Source organism: Poromitra crassiceps, assembly GCF_964638095.1.
Source record: "Poromitra crassiceps genome assembly, chromosome: 1".
NCBI classification, from domain to species: Eukaryota; Metazoa; Chordata; class Actinopteri; order Beryciformes; family Melamphaidae; genus Poromitra; species Poromitra crassiceps.
Window position 1 is genome coordinate 5,720,899 of NC_139623.1, and position 20,030 is coordinate 5,740,928.

The following is a 20,030-nucleotide window of genomic DNA, read 5'->3' on the forward strand; positions in this document are numbered from 1 at the left end:
ATCCAGGCTTGTCCTTTCCTCCAGGGGGCAGGCCAGGACCAGTGGTCGCTTTTTCTTTCCAGCGCCCGGGGACCAACTTCGGATGTTGTCGTCACTGGTCGGATGACGATCTTCTGCATGTTTTTAGTGGGGGGTTATGTACAGAGGAACCCCCTGGGGAACACGGGAAGAACATGCAAACTCCACACAGAAAGGCCCTTTCGACGAGATAGCCCACCTGGGCAGTAGGCACTGAAGATATGGGGGGGTCACAACTCCAGCCCCCAGGCGAGAATCGAACTCAGGACCTTCTAGCTGTGAGGCGACAGCGCTACCGACTGCGCCACCGTACCCCCCACCGTACTTTGTCAAGTAACTCAAGTTACAAAATGACCACTATAGATGACAATAACAAAGGAAAAGAATAACATTTAGAATTTTGGATTGTTTACACTGACTTCATGGTGGTTTAAATTATTTTTCGTGATGGTTCCGGGGCAGCGATGTCATTCTGCTGCTGTTGTTTTGGTAAAAGTCATGCAAAAGTAGTGTAATAAGCAAGGGCGTCGTTTTGTTCTCAAAGTTGGTAGGGTCGAGGACGGCAGGAGGGGAGGCGGCTTTGGCGGCGCCCGCTAGGGCACCGCCAAAAGAAAATTTGAGCTTTTTTTTTTAACCTTTTTTAGCCATATTTAGAGGAATATCTAATTTTAAATAAAAAAAATTTGGTTTCTTTTAACCTTTTTTAGCCATATTTATGTGTCCTGTCAGCATAATTGTAACTAACAAACACAAACTGTAGGTTTAGCCATCTAATCATGTTCTTTCACAAACAGCCGGTTTGGAAAGAAAACATTGCCACTGAAACCCACACACCATGCATAAAAGAATGTGCACTGACTTATACTAACTTTCACTTACCAGTAATATTACAGTGAAACAGAAAGTGCATTTTCATATCCATCAATATATTTCAACAAAATATACACAACATTCAGCCTATTACAACTTTCTGTTCTATAGTATTCTTCCTTTTCTGGTTTTCTGCATGCATCCAAACATCTTCACATTCATCAGTAAGCCCACCAGTCCAAATATAGCTAAATTACTTTGTTTTCTTTCTGTTCTATAGAATGTCTCATTTTAAATTTTCTCATTTCTGCATGCATCCAAAATAGGGGTGTAACAATGCATGTAACATGTACACATGCATGTAACTGGACAGGACACTTTTCTCTAGCATCTTCTTGCTCGCGTTTTGCAGGTTAGCAGCTGTAATGTAAAATGATACTCTGCTGGTTCACACAGTTTAACGTTATAAGATAAGATATTACATTATTGTCAGACAGAGTCCGAAATTTGTCTTGCATCCTCAGACACTTGTTTCTCATCGATACATACAACAGTGCAAAACGACAACCAACACCATCCTCAAAGTGCATAGTAGACAAAACAATAACAATAACAAAAGACAAGAATAAGAAAAGGCTGCAGCGCTTCCTAAGTCCCTGTCTACAGCCTCTAGCCTGTCACAGTTTGACAGCCTGGGGCACAAATGCGACGCGTGATGCGCGTCGGACTTTCAGTAATAAAATTAGTGGTGTGTTCCTCCACCTCCACCAACAATGACGTCTCGTTTTGCTACCCTAACGTAACAACGTTACTTACAGTTGCTGCAGGGGGACCCCTCTTTTTCCGAGCGGGAGGAGGAGGAGGAGGCGGCGGCGGCATGTCGGCGTGTCAGTAGTGTGTGTCAGAGCCATGTGTGTGGGTGGGCGTTTGTTTGGTCATCAGCCAAATGAGCCAATCAAACGTGAGTTTGGGGGGAAAAAATTGGACTGGCCCATTCAGTTGTGAAAAACAGGGGTAAATGTAACTTTGAACATATTGCAAACTAATTTCACTCAATAATGGTCGGGTCAATTCTATCCTTGCAAAATATGGGAAGACAATCTAAATGACCTATATAACTGCACTCCAAAGATAATGCAAATAAGGTTGCTTAAAAGTTGGTAGGGACAATTGGACACCCTGAAATGTTGCTTGTGACTTGTCCCAACCAACCCTACCCAAATCGACGCGCTTGGTAATAAGTAACAAGTTACTCTACACAGACAGTAATATTGTAAAGTAACATTACTTTCAAATCAAAGTAACTAGTAATATGCAGTATATTACATTTTGAAAGTAACTTGCCCAACACTGATGTATATGATAGGGACTTCCGGATCAACTTTGACCTCTGCTCCATTGCTTATTTTGTTATTTTCATAGGATTTGTTGATGGTAAACAATGCATTAAAATACTGTTTATCCGTTAAGCAGACAAGTACACTTTGCTTTTTCCATTCAAATTATATAAAGTAATGTTGTTTCCTCAGGAGCCCAATGCAGATGAGTTTGAGGACAAAGACTGGACCTTTGTTGTGGAGGGTGTAAGTATCTCTAGACTTCTCCTCTATCTAACTCATTAGTTACCAAACCTAAACCTCTAGTGCCCACATATAGAGCTAGCTCATGCTTTGTTTCTCAGTGCTGTTAATGAACTGATACTTTTTTCAGTATTCGTCTATGTTGAATGAAGGAATATTTCATTCTGTAACTGAGTGAATTACGTTCTGCATATCTTTGCTTTAATAAAAAGGTATAGCTTGATTGTGTTTCTTTGTAAAGTGCATAACATTTACTTATAAACTATATAATAGTCCATTCAACAATTAGTATTCAAGAATAAAACATTTTGTGTGATGCTTTAAAATGTGTTCATTAATAGTTATCCTTTTTCAACACCCCTCCCTCCCTCCCTGCCTGCCTTCCACCCTCCCTGGTCTGGCACAGGAGAGTAAGGGGCATCGTAAGGTGTTGGCATCAGCAGACATCAACCTGAGGCGCTTTGCCAGCCCCACGCCCACGCAGAGCGACCTGACGCTGAAGCTCAAACCACTGTCTGTCAAGGTGGTGGAGGCCACGCTCAAGCTGTCTCTGTCCTGTGTCTTCCTGCGCGAGGGGAAAGCCACGTGAGGAGCACTTCTCTTTCTTTCTGCTACCACTTATTACATCAGTACATAGTGTTATGGATTATAAATACACGTATTTGTTCCTGTGATCAATGTGATTATTGATATTTGATTATTGATTATTGATCGATGATAATTATGACTATGTATATGCTTACAGCGTGTCCACATAGCGTTTGTGAGTGTTTATTTGGTGTGCAAAAAGAACGCTATATGGACACAAGCTTATGATGTCCATGTGCTTCAGAAAAGAACGCTATTATGGACACAACCTTATGATGTCATGTGCTTACTGGTAGTTGTCCCATGTTCTTGCCCTGTAAAGATGATGTCATACCATTTACCCATCTCTGGCTGCTGATGTCATGTTGTCTGTACTCGATAAGTGATCGAGCACTCTCCATACAACTGTGTGAAGAGTACTTGAATTCAACTAATACAAATATTTTAAAACATATACTCAAATATATTTTTCAATGGTAGCCATATTATCTGTCGTCATGTATGTTTGACCATTAGTAGTCATGTCATCTGTGAGCTTATCACAACATAATTAATGGTGTTGTCACATGTTTCTCATGCATGTTTATTGGCTATAGTGATGAAGACATGCAGAGTCTGGCCAGCCTGATGAGCGTCAAACCCACCGACATCGGCAACCTGGACGACTTCAATGAGAGCGACGAGGACGAGGACAAGAAGTCTGTCACTGCTACAGGTAGGCACGCACACACGCACACACACACACACGCACACACACACACACACACACACACACACACACACGTGCACACACACACACACACACTGTTTATTCTGCCTGTTCTTCACTTTGAAATATTTTCACCCGTCACTACTCTGACGTTGCTTCCTCTTCCACCCTGTTTTCCTGTCATTGCTGTTACTGTCCTCCCTGTTACTGTCCTCCCTGTTACTGTCCTCCCTGTCCTGGCTGCTAGCTCCATACACTCTAACCCGCCCCAACCGCCCCGCCCCCCCTCCGCCTGACAAGAGAAACTCCACTGGACACACTCTACCAGCCTCAGGTAGCTTCATCTCTCACTCTCTCACTCTCTCTTCCCCTCCCTCTCCGTCTTTTGTTTATCTTGCCTTTGCCAGAGAGAAGCAGTTGTAGACAGGTACTTTCTGTCTCTCTGTCTCTTCCACTCCCTCTCTCTGTCTGTCTGTCTGTCTGTCTGTCTGTCTGTCTCCCTGTTTGTCTGTCTGTCTGTCTGTCTCCTTCACTCTCTCTCTCTCTCCTTCTCTCTGTCTTTTGTTTATCTTGCCTTTGCCAGAGAGAAGCAGTTGTAGACAGGTACTTTCTGTCTCTCTGTCTCTTCCACTCCCTCTCTCTGTCTGTCTGTCTGTCTGTCTGTCTGTCTGTCTGTCTGTCTGTCTGTCTGTCTGTCTGTCTGTCTGTCTCCTTCACTCTCTCTCTCTCTCTCCTTCTCTCTGTCTTTTGGTGTTTCTGTTCACACACTCCTGTCATTTGTTCTTCCATGATTTCCTCTTCAGCCCTTCCCACATTACTGGGCATGTACCACATAACCAAGTTCTTTGCATACCACATATTTCTCATCTGCACCTCAAATACGTTATTGAGAATCACATGACGATAGACTTATGACTAAAATATTGTATTTTGGATGGTGGCATGGAAAGCTCCTGCTAAAACTCACATGGAGAGGATTGTGTCCAGAATAATGTTATCAACACTAAAATGGAGAATAGCTGGGAAATAATCCATCCCAAAACATGACAGCTTACAAACGGGTGCAGTGGTGGCCCAGTGGTTAGAGAAGCGAGCCTGTGACCGGAAGGTTGTCGGTTCAATCCCCGGTGCCGGCAGGATAAATCTGGGTGGGGAAAGTGAAAAGGCAGCGCTTGCCCCTCCCTCATTACCACCACTGAGGTGCCCTTGAGCAAGGCCCTTAACCCCAACCGCTCCAGTGGAGCTGATCAGTGCCCATTAGATCAGACATGGTTGTACTGGTCAGCTTCCAGGTATGAATGTGTGTGTGAATGTGAACAGGGCACTCCTGAAGAAGAGAGCATTGCTCTCAGTGAGACTCCCCCTGTATAAATAAAAAGGTAAAAAAAAAAAAAACGTATTTGTCACATCCATGTCTTTTTATTTAGTGTGTCTTAGCTGGGACAGCAGTTCATTTTTAGATAGTTTCGGTATGCTTCGGCGAGCCCTCAGTGACACTTTCTGGAGCTCGCCAACAACAACCCCCCTCCCCCCCAGATCAGAGGAAAATCTGTGTTGGCTCAGCGCTCGCACTCGATTGCTATGTGTTCAAAGTCGTGACCGGTGAGCAGAGCTCGCCGATGACTCACAGAGACCTGATAGATATTGCTATAAAATTAAAGTTCCTTTGGCATTTCATATTCAATAAGCTATAATTGCATACACATTATTAATTGGTATATAAGTTATAGTTATGTCATAAGAACAGACTAATATAGACAGACACTACAAAGACAGCATCATCTGTCATGGCATTGAGAAGATCAATGCATTCTGATACACGCGCACACAGACAGACATGGCGCCATCTTATTCATCTTATTCCTGGACTTACGTTTCCCATGATTCTCAGCGGTTGCCGGTTGTCGACTTCCTGTTTACATTTGTTTCACTAGCAAGGAGGTGCGCGCCGCTGTCAAAGATGGGGAACGTTTGGCTTATTTTATCCAAAATGGCTAAAAATAGTAACGTTGTGTGGTTGCATAGCGGCGATATTTTACAAAAACGAGGTGAATGTCAATTCACTCGTACTGTATGGGCTTATTTTAGCCGAAATGGCTATAAATAGTACTGTATGTGGTTGCATAGCGGCCGCTTTTGTTTTGAAGGCTAAACATCCGGAACCAAACCAAAACGGAACTCTTATTAGTCTGACGTTTGGGCAGCAGCCCTTTTTCAGCGTGTGAAATGGCAATAATACACAGGTGATTCACAGGTGGGCATGAGCACGTTATTTGATTTCTATGACAGCCTCACATCTCTCTCTCTCTCTCCCTCTCTCCCTCTCCCCATCTAGGCTATTTTTTCTCTGTCCCTCTTTCTCTCTCTCACTCTCCCTCTGAGTGAGGAGAAAGCTGCTGACGTGACGCTGTGGTTTTATGGGCATGAGTCATGACCACACCTCCACAATGCTTTTGGGCATAAACACGCCTATACGGAGATGTGCGCCGAGATGACGTGAGGCGCAGCGGGCCGACACGCCCACAATTAGGGCTTTGCGCGGCGCTATTCCAGTGCAAAACGGGTGCTTACCGCCGTCGGGAAGATAGAGCCCCTTCAATCTGAACCACAGACTGTAGAAAGAGATGCAGGATAGCCAAGAGAATGTGATTGGATGAACGTTTGACGCTAGGCCAATCAGAGCCAGAGAGGGGCGGGCCATGCCTTCGCCTAGCCTTCGCCATCATGGGGGAAAAAATATCGCACTGAGGACGCAGGGAGGCAGACACGGCCGGGGTGATGTCTGCTGTCTGCAGGCAAGTGGTCTGACGGAGAAGTATATGGGCCATTCTACCGGATTGGTACAAACTGCTGTCCTACAACCAAAAAAGAAAACAAATTTAAAATGCATTTAAGTATGCAAATCTTAGATGTTTACTAAGATCATTCTATTATTGAAACCGCAAATAATATTTGAGATAGCAGTAAAGCTAATAATTCTGACTTTGAACCAGGTCTGTATGGCCCATGTTGTGTGAGTGTGTGTTTAGAAAGAATAAAGGCGGTGTGGGAGTGCGTTTGTGGACTCGTCGGGGATTTTCCTTGTGAAAGATATTGTAATCTGTGATCCCCTGTGGCAGCTCAGTCATATAGTGTGAAAACCAAAGACTCCTGATTACAAGACAGTGACTTGTGTAGTGTGAAAACAACAGCGACTGACCACGGACACACTACCGTCGGGTAGTGTGTCCGTGCCATAAGCTTGCATATCAACGTGTACGCAAATCCAGCCCTATCAATAACTCTACCTGTCTGACCTCATATAGTACCTCATGTCCATATTGTCAGTGTTCACAGTTATGTCCAAAGAGGCCCACAGGTTCCTATTCTCTCATACCAACAAGTCATGTGATTAACAAAGGATATTCATGACAACAGCAAAACTAACTAACATGTGATGTTTCAGTGTCATTTCATTTTCATTATGACATGTTTCTCCTTTTTATCACTTTCTCTTTCTGTAAACATCCACTTTCATCCATCCATCCATCCATCCATCCATCATCCATCCATGCATCCCTATCCAGCCTGTGGAAGAGAGGGATCTGCTCCTCCCAGTCCTGCCCTCCACTCCCGCCCTCTCTCTCTGCCTCCCAGTCCTGCCCTCCACTCCCGCCCTCTCCCTCTGCCTCCCAGTCCTGCCCTCCACTCCCGCCCTCTCTCTCTGCCTGTCGCTCCTCGCCCTTCCCCTCGCCACTGCAGACACGCCCTCTCCGCCGCCGCCTCTGTCCAATCGGGGGCCCAGCCTTCCCCCGGCCCCTCCCCTCAACCTTCACCCCGGTCCAAGCATAAAAAAACATTACCCAGTCCACCATCACCCAAGAGCTCCAAAGCCACCGCAGCCACACCCTCTCCTTCCAGCCAGAGTGCCCCCTCTGCTCTGCCTCTCTCTGACATATCACCATCTTGTCCTAATGCTCCATCACCTGAATCCTCCGAGACTACACCACCCATAACCACCCCTTCTTCCCAAAACACTCCCTCTGTTCTGTCCCCATCTGCTGTGGTTTCCTCGCCTCCTCCTGCTCCATCAACACCAGCTTTACCTGCTGCCTCACCCCAGCCATCTTCAGTGACGCCCTCCTTGCCCCAACTTTCCTCTCCCCCTAATCTGCCCTCACCCAAGCCCCACGAAGCCCCCGCTCCCTCAAACACCCGCTCTGCCCTGCCCTCTAAGCCTTCCTCCACCCTGCCCTCTAAGCCTCCAAATACCCCCTCCACCCTGCCCTCTAAGCCTCCCGACACCTCAGAACTCACCTCAACTCCCAAGCCTCCCTCCCTTACATCGCAATCACCCCAGCCTGCTATCCTAACACCCTCCTCCTCGGTGCCCCAAAAGCCCTCTATCACTGTTTCCGCCGGGCCCGTTCTGCCCCGTGTCACCCCCGCTGTTACCTCCAAGCCTCTTCCCTCCAAATGCTTACCTCCCCATAAGTCCGCCCAGTCCTCCGAGACCCCCTCCGCACACCCTCCACTCACCCGGACCCCATCTCAGCCTCCCTCCCTGCCCAGAATCTTCCAGCCCAGCTCAGGAAAAGGTATCCCCTGACTGACTGGCTGGCTGAGGAGCATGTTGCGTTTCCATTGACTAAATTTATACGTACAGTTGTCTTGTTGGAACGTCTCTCCGCATGTCGCTTCATGTGTGTGTTAATCGCTCCATGCTTTGCTCCTGACACCAATTTGATCAACTAATTTAGTTTAGGTGGACTGGGATTCAGTCCAAGATATGGTGAACTATTTGACACTGTTGACATGTTTTCATCTTCTTCGCCTTCCTCTATCTATACTAGTGCAATGCCTATTCCCCCCCCTCCACTCTTCATCCCCCCATCCTCCCACTGCTTGCACTGCTCCCCCAATTGGTCAAATAGCACGAAATTCAACACACATTCTCGGGTCCCCAGCAGGGCACCCGCGAAGTTTGAAGTCGATTGGACGAACAGTTCTGGAGATACGCGAAAGTTTATTTACTCTATTCACCTTATCATTTGCCCATATCAGGATGCTTCTGCATAACGTCATTTTACTTTACTTTACTTTACTTTACTTAACTTTATTGATATTTGGCAGACGCTTTTATCCAAAGTGACATACAACCAAGTTATAAAAACAGTACAGCAATAAATAAGAAACAAGAAACAAAAACAAATGTAAAAACAGCAAATAATTAAAAACAGATGTACAAACAATAGAAAAACAGGTGGCAGAAGAGAGGTTGCTACAGGGGGTCGACATGTAGCCTAAAAAGATGAGTTTTTAACTGGTTTTTGAAAATGGGTAGTGATTCGGCCGTTGTTATTGCAGAGGGGAGCTCATTCCTCCATTTGGGGGCAAGATGGGAAAGAAGTCATCATCGGGAGCTGTTAAAACCACGTAGGGGGGGAGGGGCAAGACGTCTTGAGGTAGTGGAGGGTCGGAGTGAGCGGTGAGGGAACTGGAATCTGACCATGTGTTGTAGGTACGGAGGTGGACTGCTGTGTAGGCCAGAACCAGTGTTTTGAATTTGATTCTTGCGATGATGAGAAGCCAGTGAAGTTCATGAAAGAGGGACAATTTTGGTTGGCTGCGGCATTTTGAATAAGTTGGAGGGGTTGAATGTCTGAAGCAGGGAGACCGGCCAGTAGAAAGTTGCAATAGTCCAGACTAGGCATGGGTCGATTTCCGGTTTTACCGGTTCGGTTCGGTATACGAGCCCAAACCGGTTTGATCACGTGCAAACCGAAAAAACCTTTAAAAAAAAAAAAAAAATTTTTTTTTTTTTTTTTCCCCCCAGTCCATTCTGATTGCACTATTGTTCGTATTAGCCTCTTCTCAAGTTGCACTAGTAGGCAAAAGTCTTATTTTGTTTATTATGTTGATGTTTGAAGAAAAGTTAAGCTGAATAGTTATGAGAAATAAAAACAGTGTGTTGTTACAGTTAAAAGGTTCTGCTTATTTGTACCGTAAAATACCAATTAGAAGCCGACTTCCAAATTGCCGCGGGTCCCATATATAAGCGGGGTCTGGATACATATTTTGTACATAAAAGCAGGTCCCAATTTGACGCCCGGTTAGTTTTTTCAATGTTTTCTTTTTACCTTTGCGACATCCTGTTGAATGCATCTCCCAAACACAACGAAGAAGAAAAATCGGATGAAGAAGACGAACAACGAGGAAACGAGGAACAACGAGGAAAAAAAACACATGCACGAAACTTGCTGATCAAAATTCGTTTTCCGTCAACATCTGATGATTCTGAAAATTGTGTAGGCATTTCCTGAAGATTTTTATACACTAAAACCGACATCTCTGGTGTAATAATTATTTTGAGAAATGTGCCTATATGGTATGTTTCCCTGCCAGCGGGCATAGAAGTCGGCTTCTAATTGGTATTTCACCGCACACTGCAGCGGAGGGGGCAGCGCATGCAGCCAGCGGAGGAGGCAGCGCATGCAACAAATAATCTGCTCACATGATGATCATGTTCTCTCACCTTCAGCGGAGAAAGTTTAGTGGTAAATACCGGTAGGTCACAGTTCAGCTCAAATTTTATTTGATTTCATGTACAGGCCAGAACTGGCATGCAATGTGCTCTGCTGCGCTGAGAGGGAGGCGCGGCTCTCCCCATAGACAAGCAATCGTGTGGAGGGCTGTAGCCAACTCATTAAAATAAATGGTTTAAATAAACAATTTCATACTATTTACAATCTTTTCTGAGCAATATTTTTGTACAAAAATAATTAAAGCAGGTCCCAAACTGCCGCAGGTCCCATATTGACGCGGGGTCTGGCTACATATTTTGTCAATTAACGCCCGGGCTAATAATTGGTATTTTACGGTATTCAGTGTTCGTGCTGGTTGGCAGCATACCAGCTTAGAGGTGCATTATCGCCACCAACTGCAGCCGCTTTGATACGTTTTTTTGGGGAATATCGAACCGGTTTCAAAATGTTCAAACCGACCCATGCCTAGGCCCTATATTGTGTGAATTTGTGAGTTTTGAAGTTTATAAGGCAGCTCAGCTGTAAGCCAATCCATTCTGATTGCACTGCTTGTGTTTTTATTAGCCTTTTCTCAAGTTGCACTATAGGCAGCAGTCTTATTTCATTTATTATTTTGATGTTTAGAAGAAAAGTTGAGCTGAATAGTTATGAGAAATAAATACAGGGTGTGTTTGTTACACAGGTGTCCTGCTTCTTTTTATTCAGTATCATTGCTGGTTGACAATACCAGCTTAGAGGTGTATTATCGCTATCAGGTGGACTGAAGTTGCACTACAGACAGTTATGGGCCACACTCGGGAGCCCTGCTTTAAAAAAAAAAAAAAAAAAAAAAAATTTTTTTTTTTTTTTTTTTTTTTTAATTACAAAAAAAATCGGTATACCGGTTCGATCCGGTTTAGACGGCAATATCGAACCGGTTTAAAAATTTTCAAACCGACCCAGCCCTAGTCCAGACGTGACAGGATGAGTGACTGGATGAGAAGTTGAGCTGCTTCTCTGGAAAGAAACGGGCTGATTTTGCGAATATTGAAAAGGGCGAATCTGCAGGAGCGGGCTATTGCTGCGATATGGGTAGTGAAGGACAGTTGGTTATTGAGAGTGACTCCAAGGTTTCTGGCTGTTTGTGAGGGAAGGACAGTAGTGTTGTTGAGGCAGATGGAGAGGTCGGTTAAAGGACAGTCTCTGTCAGGGAAGAGGAGGAGCTCGGTTTTGTTTAGGTTCAGCTTGAGGTGGTGGTTCGACATCCATCTGCCAATGTCTACAAGACAAGCCGCGATCCGTGTCTCAACTTGAGTGTCGGAGGGGGGGAAGGAAAGGAACAGCTGAGTGTCGTCGGCATATGAGTGGTATGAAAAACCGTGGGATGTGATCACGTGGCGGAGTGAAGTCAGAAGGAAGAGAAAATGACCAAGGACAGAACCCTGAGGGACACCAGTGGAAAGAGTGCAGGGGGTTGAAAGGGATCCTCTCCAAGAAACCTGATAGGAGCGGTGGGAAAGATAGGAAGAGAACAAAGAGATTTTGTAATTGTTCTTCTGTTTTAGACCCGGAAGTAGATTACTCCTACCTTATACATTTTTAGACTTTCCAAAAAGTTGTTTGAGATGGCATTCCAGCTCAATCTTTTGCCAAGGTATTGCAGTAGTATTGAAATCTCCATTATTGTGACAACACTAATCACTGCTAAACTACCATGCTGAGCCAAGCTGAGGTGCACCGTACTGGGTTGGTTACTCAACCTTGGAGTTGGTCGTTGTCATTGCTGAGAGATGACTGAAAGAACAAAGTAAACATGTCTGTGCAGTGCAGGTACAGTTCACTACTGCAGTGTGTCATGATGTGAGCTAAACCTAACCTAGTCTCAGCTCTCAGACTATAGACCTTATTCACAGCGCGGCCATCTTGGGAGGACGTCACCCGCTGGTTGGAAACGCAACGAGACTCTCATCCAAACCCCTGTCTGAACATGCGAGCAGTAGACCAAAAGTTTGAGTTCTGTCACACCAAATTTGTGTGTTCACATCGATAAATGGGCAGATGAATGTGTACAGCATTCAAATAAAGGGCTACAGCAACTGGATCAAGTCTTATATCCACGATATATAAGCGCAGCCGATGGTCTAAATTGTAAACTGCACTACACCCTTGCACCACTGAGCACCGAACCGATACATCTGGCACTGTGGAGCAGTTGGAACCCGAAATGACACAGTCGAAGAAGGCTGTGTTTGAGCTCACCACTGTCATGCTAACCTAGCTAGCGAAGGTGCTAACGCTAGCGTCAATGTAAGTTATCAGACGTGTCACCTCCGACAGAATAATGTTATCCAAGATTGTGATGCCATGGCATTCCCAAATATTGCATAGTTTCACATGTATTCACATGCCAGTGCCTAAGTTTAAGCTCAAACATAGCCGTCTTCAGCTGTGACATTTCGGGTTCGACTGCTCCACAGCGCCAGATGTATCGTGTCGGTGCTCAGTGGTGCGAGGGTGTAGTGCAGTTTACAATTTAGACCATCGGCTGCGCTTCCTTGAAAATCGTGGATATAAGACTCAATCCAGTTGCTGTAGCCCTTTTTTTTAATCCTGTGTACACATTCATCTGCCCATTTATCGATGTGATCAAACGAAATTGGTGTGACAGAACTCAAACATTTGGTCTACTGCTCGATGTTCAGACAGGGGTTTGGACGAGTGTCTCGTTGCGTTCCCAACCAGCGGGTGACGTCATCCCAAGATGGCCGTGCTGTGAATAAGGTCTATTACCTGACCTGACCCGGAGTTCATGTCTGAAAGTGGCTTTAGCGAGCGTCGCCAACAGTTCCAGCTAGTTGAGCGAAGTGGATAGAGACTGAGAACTGAGTCTAACCCCACCCCAACCCTACAGATCACTACTGCAGTGTGTCATGATGTGAGCTAACCGCATGTCATAAAAGAAGTCATGCTGTTCCCCTTTCACTCTTCACCACTCACCCACTCACTGCGTTCTCTTTGTTCCTCCTTTGGCTCATTTCTTCTCTTCTGATTTCATCTCTTCAGTTCCAGTTTCATATCAGTGGCGCCACCCAGAGGTTCAAACTGCAGATGAGCCAACTTCAGCCGCTGGTCTGTCTCTTTTGTTCTGTGATGTTATATCATGTATTCTACTAATCTACTACTGCCACCATCTCCATCCTTTAACCATCTCCCTTCCTCTTCTTTTCTTTTCTTTTCTCTTCTCTCCTCTTCTCTTCTCTTTTCTTTGTCCATCTTATGTCCTCTCTATTAGTTCGTTCTCATATTTTCAGACCTCAGATTGTCAGGTCAATGGCGCGCCCCTCCTCTCCCTCACCCTTCTCCCTTGACGACACAGGGGCTAACATGGCTACAACCGCACCTCTCCCCAAATCTCACCCTTCTAGCTCAGAGTCAGGTAACCATTGTCAACTAACTGAATGGTATCAGCATGAGTTGTGTGGTGTTAATAGCGTTCTCACCTAAGTGAACCTGAGGAATTAAAATAATCAAATGTTTCAGTTACTTGATTAAAATGAATAAATATTAAAGCCAGTTGGTCTAACAGTAGTGTCCAGTGAACCAACCAGTGTAGGAAATTAGCCAGGGGCAAGGGGCGCAAAAAATCTCAGAATGCCCCTAAAAACTGTGATCAAGGGGCAAAAATTGTCCCTAAGGTTTGGATCATTTTATTTACATTAAATTAATTGAATTCCCATTTCCATCTCTAGCAGACATCACTCCAAGCACTTCAAGTCCTTGATTATTTTCTTCTTAAATCAAAATCAGAATCACTTTTATTGCCACAGTATGCAAGATTACATACGAGGAATTTGTCTTAGTGTCATTATGCTGCATAGTGGTCATGTTAATATTCAGATAAAGAAATAGGAAAAACACCAAAAAGACAATCATAACATTGCAAGTGCAGTCCAATACAATATATACACGAGTGGAGGAGTGTTCAGTAGGCATAAAATATTAATTTACATGAATTTACAGTCCAAGTTAAATAGGTGTTACATAGGCAGTGAATTTACATGAATTTACAGTCCGAGTTAAATAGGCATTAAATTAAATATGAGTTACAGTCTGAGCCGTACACGATGAAGTTAGCAAGAGTAATCTAATGGTATAGAGAGTTCTGGTAGAAGAAGCAGCTGTACTTTAAGTGACGACTGAAGCCCGGCGGCAAAGTGACGGTGTGGGGGGGGGGGGGGGGGGGGGGGGGGTTCAGCTGAGTTGGGTTCAGGAGGAGGTAGTGGGGTGTGTTGGTAAGGACCTTGGTGGAAGGGGCTTACGGGCCTTGTTTGTGAGGCTGACAGCAGTTGGGAAGAAGCTGTTCTTGTGGCGAGAGTACTAAAGTACTAAAGTACTAGAGTACTAAAGTAAATCCAAGTACTTTCAAGTACTTTCCAGACCTGTGGCAACCCTGAACATATAATATTTTGGGGGCAAAAGTTACCCCCAAAATATTTTTAAATTGTCCTACACTGGAACCGACTTATTCATAATATTCTGGTATATAATATTCATAATATTCTTGACCTCTCCTGTCACATCTCTTATTTTTGTTATTATTTGGATTTTATGCAGTTTTGTGTGTGCAATAAAAAACAACAGGTGTAATCAATCAATTAACATGTGATTATAATAAAATACTATAAATATATGGACACAAATTTAAACAGGGATATCAATTTCAGAATTAGTAAGTAGTTGCGGGAGGATGGCCAGGTACTGTACTGGCTCCAGTCCAGGACTCCAAGTCAAACCAAACTAGAATAAGATGCCACGCTTTCTAGTCCAGAGGCAGCTAACAGAGATGTGAAGTGAAGAGACAGTGACACTCCTGACTGGGCTAATCATCTCTGCTCCCCCTTCTCTCTCCTACTCATCTCCGCCCTTTTCCTCTTGTACTCTTCTCCTCTCGTCTCCTTCTCCACCTCTTTTCTCTCTGGTTTCCTTTGCGTTCCCCGTTCTGCTCTCCTCAGGTGATCAGGGGGCGTGGCTGATGTTGGACTCCGCTATGATTGGTGGCGACATCAGCCCAATCCCTCTGCTGACGAGTCCGGATCTTGATGCTCTCTGTGATCCCGAGGCCCCGCCCCTTTCTGCCTCCCTCCCCCGCTCCTCCCCCGCTCGCGCCTCTTCTCTTCTGTCCTCCTCCCCTCTGGCTGTCACTCACTCTCCTCCTGCTCAGCTCAGCTCCTGCCGGGCAGGTACACCAGCCAACTGCCCTTTCTCTCTCTTTTTTTTTTACATTTCATTTGACCTTTTTCACTGATTCCTGACGTGTGAAAATGTTAAAGGGTTAGTTCAGTTTGTTTGAAGTGGGGTTGTATGAGGTACTTGCAGACAGTCAGTATACTACATGCAGTAGAATGCAGCCGGCACGGTCCCAGTTTGTAGAAATGGAGACCAGCTGCGTCACGCAAGTAGAGCTGTCTGCTGAGGGTGAAGAGGGCCATGAGCAAGAACGTACAACCCCCGCAGAAAAAATACATAAAATGTATCTATACTGCTCACATGGCATAATCAAAGTCTCCTCAAGCCCTGAGATGCCAAGTTGATATGAATAAACATAATTTACACCAGCCCCACCTCTTGCCCCACCTGGCTACAGTGAAGATTTCAGCTAAAAACAGGGTGTAAATGACATATTTTCAAGTCAACTTGGCATCTCAGGGCTTGTGGAGACTTGCATTATGCCAGGTGAGCAGTATGGAAGCATTTTATGTATTTTTTCTGTTGTTTTTTTACGTTTTTGCTCATGGCCCCCTTCACACTCAGCAAACAGCTCTATTTGTCTGACGCAGCCGGTCTCAATTTCTCCAAACTGGGACCGCGCCGGCTGCATTCTACTGCATGTAGTATACTGACTGTATGCAAGTACCTCATACAACCCCACATCAAAAAAACTGAACTATCCCTTTAAATATGAAAGGTGAAAAATAACCACGCTTTCCTCTTTTTCTAGACAACTCACAGTGTGTAAATTCATGGCCTGATTTTGCTTTTGCCCTTTTGTTAGGGTCATCAGCATTGCCCGCAGCCCATGTGGTCAAGGAAATGACCCCTGATGCCAAGGAAAAAACTCCAGTTTCTCTGAGGCATGGGGACGACTCTCCTGGAAGCAACAGGGTGGTGGCCAGCCTCAGGATAGCCAGTCACCAGCCAGTCAGACCAGCCCAGGACTCTAAGGAAACCATTACAGAAAGCAACACTGAGCCGAGAAGGATCAGGTGAGGTCATGGGAGGATGTCACATGAGTGTACAGCAAAGATGGGGGAAAAGTACACACATTCTTCCTTAAGTAGAAGTACAGTTACTTGTGTAAAATAAGTAAAAGTAGAAGTACTGATTCAACTTGTCTACTCAAGTAAAAAAGAAAAAAGTACAGGTTCTGAAATGTAATAAAGTATAAAAGTAATTCTATCGGCTATTTCTGTGCAAAGCTAACTGAAACGCACGTCATATTAATATAATTCGAAGACTATTGAACCCCTCCAAAGATGTTTTAAGCCAGGGGTGCCCAACCTTTTTTGACCCAAGATCTAAGATCTACCAGTCCAGTTTCAACATCGCAAACGCACACACATCGTTTCCACCTGCAGTAACTAACCTCACAACACTTTCTCATTGTCCCACAACCACTTGACATTAGGGCTGTGAATCTTCACTGGCCTCACGATTCGATTACGATTCAGAGGGCTATGATTCGATTTGATTATGATTATCGATGCATCTCAATGCATCTTAAATCGATGCATCGCTTTTTTCCCCCAATACATGATTTCTTTTTTCTCACTTTCTTTTTTCTCACTGTGTGGCTACTTTTAAAATAAAAGTGCATTTGGAATTGCATTGTATTATGATCCATAATTAAAATAAACAACTGCATGTACTTCCATTATATTTTATTTGATTATTTATTTTGATTTTGATTTTTTATATATATATATATATATATATATATATATATTTTAATAATCGATTTTTGACACCCCGCGCGATCGACCTGGGGTCAGTCCGCGGTCGACCAGTAGACCGCAATCGACTGGTTGGGCACCCCTGTTTTAAGCTGTATAAAGACTACCGTATCTATACTTTGATTCATAATTTGTGTGATGTGATTTTTCCACAAAAAAGGTGCACATAATTCGTAAAAGGTGGCAGAGTGCGAGATGAGAGACAGACAAACAAAGTTACATCGTTTTTGTCTGTCCTGCATTAAAACTAAAGTAACTACCCTGTTGTGAAAATGTAATAAGTAGAAAGTACAGATATTTGTGTTCAAATGTAGGGAGTTAAAACATTTATCAGAAAAATAAATACTCAGTAAAGTCCAGATACATGAAAATCCTACTTAAGTAACAAAGTGTACTTAGTTACTTCCCATCTCTGGTGTGCAGTCAAATTTGGTTTACTTGGTTTGGATGCTTACAGATGCTTACATAAGTTTGGCCTCAAACCAAGTGAAGTTGGCAGAGGGTGTCTGAGTGTCTGCACTGAGTCATAACCATGTATACTGAATGTAGCCCTAAATCATTTTGAGAGAAAAGTAATAGATTACAACACTTTTTGAGATAGTTTTTCCGATCAAGAGTGCTCCTGAAAGCCATAAATCTCAGCACCTGGCAAAGTAGTTGTCGAGTCATGAAGTGATGATCAAATCCAAGAACGCCACTTCGAAACGTGTGTAATGTCCTTGTGGAGAAAGTTCTTCCCAAGTTGTCTTGAGGAGAAAAACCTCTCAAGAATGCAACAAGCACAGAGAAGCATCTCCACAGTTCGAGAGCGGGTGTGTGCTTGATATTGTGCACACTGGTGTTCCTTTTTCTTCTCTGTATATTGACTGTAGCAGTGTTTGGACATGATTCATCATTCTTGCATTGAACTCTTGAGGTTTTCCATGCATTCTCATTGGTCAAGTCACACAAGGACAGTAACACATACCTGCCAACATTAGGCTGTGAAAAAGAGGGTGATTTTTCTGGGGTATTGGCAACTGCACAGTCCCCCCAGGAGTGGATCCGTCAGGTCCATCGAAACTCGGACCTTCAGTGATGTGATCCGTTGTTCCGTCGATTTATACTGCCTTGTCGCAAAAATGTGACCTTAGCTGTAAAGGGGTGACTCGTGTTCAAGGGACGCCTTTGAAAATAGTTCTTATCTCTCCAAAATTTAGCCTAACTTCGTAGAGTTATTTAGCCCCCTTCCCGACTTTCGGAAACTTCCCCGAAACTTCACTCTGGCTTAAAGGAACAGCTCACCCTAAAATTCAAAATACATATTTTCCCTCTCACCTGTAGTGCTATTTATCCATCTATATCGTTTTGTGTTAGTTGCCTGAGTTTTGGAGCTATCGGCCGCAGAGATGTCCGCCTTCTCTTGAATACAATGGAACTGGATGGCACTTGGCTTGTAGCGCTCGATGCACCAAAAAAAATACATTTGAAAAACTCAACAGCATCGTCTCTTTCCAGAAATCATGACCCGGTTACTCAAGATAATGCACAGACTTTGTTGTGAGCAGTTTCATGTAGGAACTATTTTCTTTTGCAGTCTCATGTAGGAACTAGCTAGCAGCTAGCGGGTGTAGTTCGGTTAAAAGAAAATAGTTCCTCCATGAAACTGCTCACAACAAGGTCTGTGGATTATCTTGAGTAACGGGGTCATGATTTCTGGAAAGAGACATTGCTGTTGAGTTTATGAAATGTATTTCTTTAGCACTTTGAGCACCACAAGCCGGGTGCCATCCAGTTCCATTGTATTGGAGAGAAGGCAGAAACTCTGTGGCCGATATCTCCAAAACTCAGGCAACATTAACACAAAACGATATAGATAAATAGCACTGCAGGTGAGAGGGAATCTATGTATTTTGGATTTTAGGGGGAGCTGTTCTTAAAAACAAAATAATAATAAGCCTGTCACTGCCATTTGATTTGTCTCACTATTAATCTGGAGATTAATGGGATAAATTAGCATTGTTGGCAGGTATGATGGCAACATCCTACTTATTAATTACACCTTTAAAATGTGCCTAAATAATCTGAGTGACCTGAAGCTAAGCCATCTCTAACAAAAGTGGTCATATTTCATTAGCCACAAAGTGTGATGCCTCAAACCCCCACACACAAACACTTTCACACATCCTACAGTTAGGTGGTGACAACCAATTCCTTCTTCTCTCATTTTCCTATCATTGATGACGTTTGAATCATTAACTTTGTCCCCTTAAGCTGTCTTCACACCGAGATATTTATTTTTCTCCCTGTCGCTCGATTCAACCCTTTGGAATCGCTCTGTCGCTGTGTTTAAATCGCTCCGCAAACCGGGAGCGCACTCCGCCCTCGGGCCGAGGTGTTCATACTCAGAGCTCGGAGAGAGGGAGAGACTATTTGTGCACAATTGGCAGCACCTGTGTCGGCCTGATAGATGTGGGCGGGGTGCAGCGAGCTTGAGAAACGAGATATTCACTGTCAAGAAACGAGCAGCACACAGCTCTAACGTTAGACAGGATGAAAACCCAAACAACACAACTGTGTTTTCCCCCGATGCAAGAATGAATAAATACTCCGGGGTTACGGCAGCCAATCAGCGTTAAGCAGCAAGCGACTGTTGGCAGCGAAATTTCGCTCGAGTTGGGATATTTCATCTTGGGCGACGAGCGAATTTTCGCCCTATCGCTCTGTCTCTGTCGCTCAGACGCCCAGCGATTTTTCTCCTGGGCGAATATACGCTCAATCGCTCGTTTGCATTGACTTTGTATGTAAACTCAATGCCAGCAAAAAACTTTAA

At 44.3% G+C, this 20,030-nt stretch overlaps 1 protein-coding gene across 2 annotated transcripts in view; it reads left to right on the forward strand.

Annotated features, from left to right (window-relative positions):
* Positions 1-20,030, forward strand: part of LOC310784677 (EH domain-binding protein 1-like) — a gene marked incomplete at its 5' end in the record, with an annotated part of 83,098 nt that overhangs the window by 20,584 nt on the left and 42,484 nt on the right. For both annotated transcript variants that reach the window (XM_083645702.1, XM_083645703.1), the window contains 4 exons: positions 2,358-2,411; positions 2,815-2,993; positions 3,593-3,711; positions 16,261-16,471. In XM_083645702.1, coding sequence (XP_083501828.1) covers positions 2,358-2,411; positions 2,815-2,993; positions 3,593-3,711; positions 16,261-16,471 — 563 coding nt within the window. The remainder of the gene's footprint in view (positions 1-2,357; positions 2,412-2,814; positions 2,994-3,592; positions 3,712-16,260; positions 16,472-20,030) is intronic.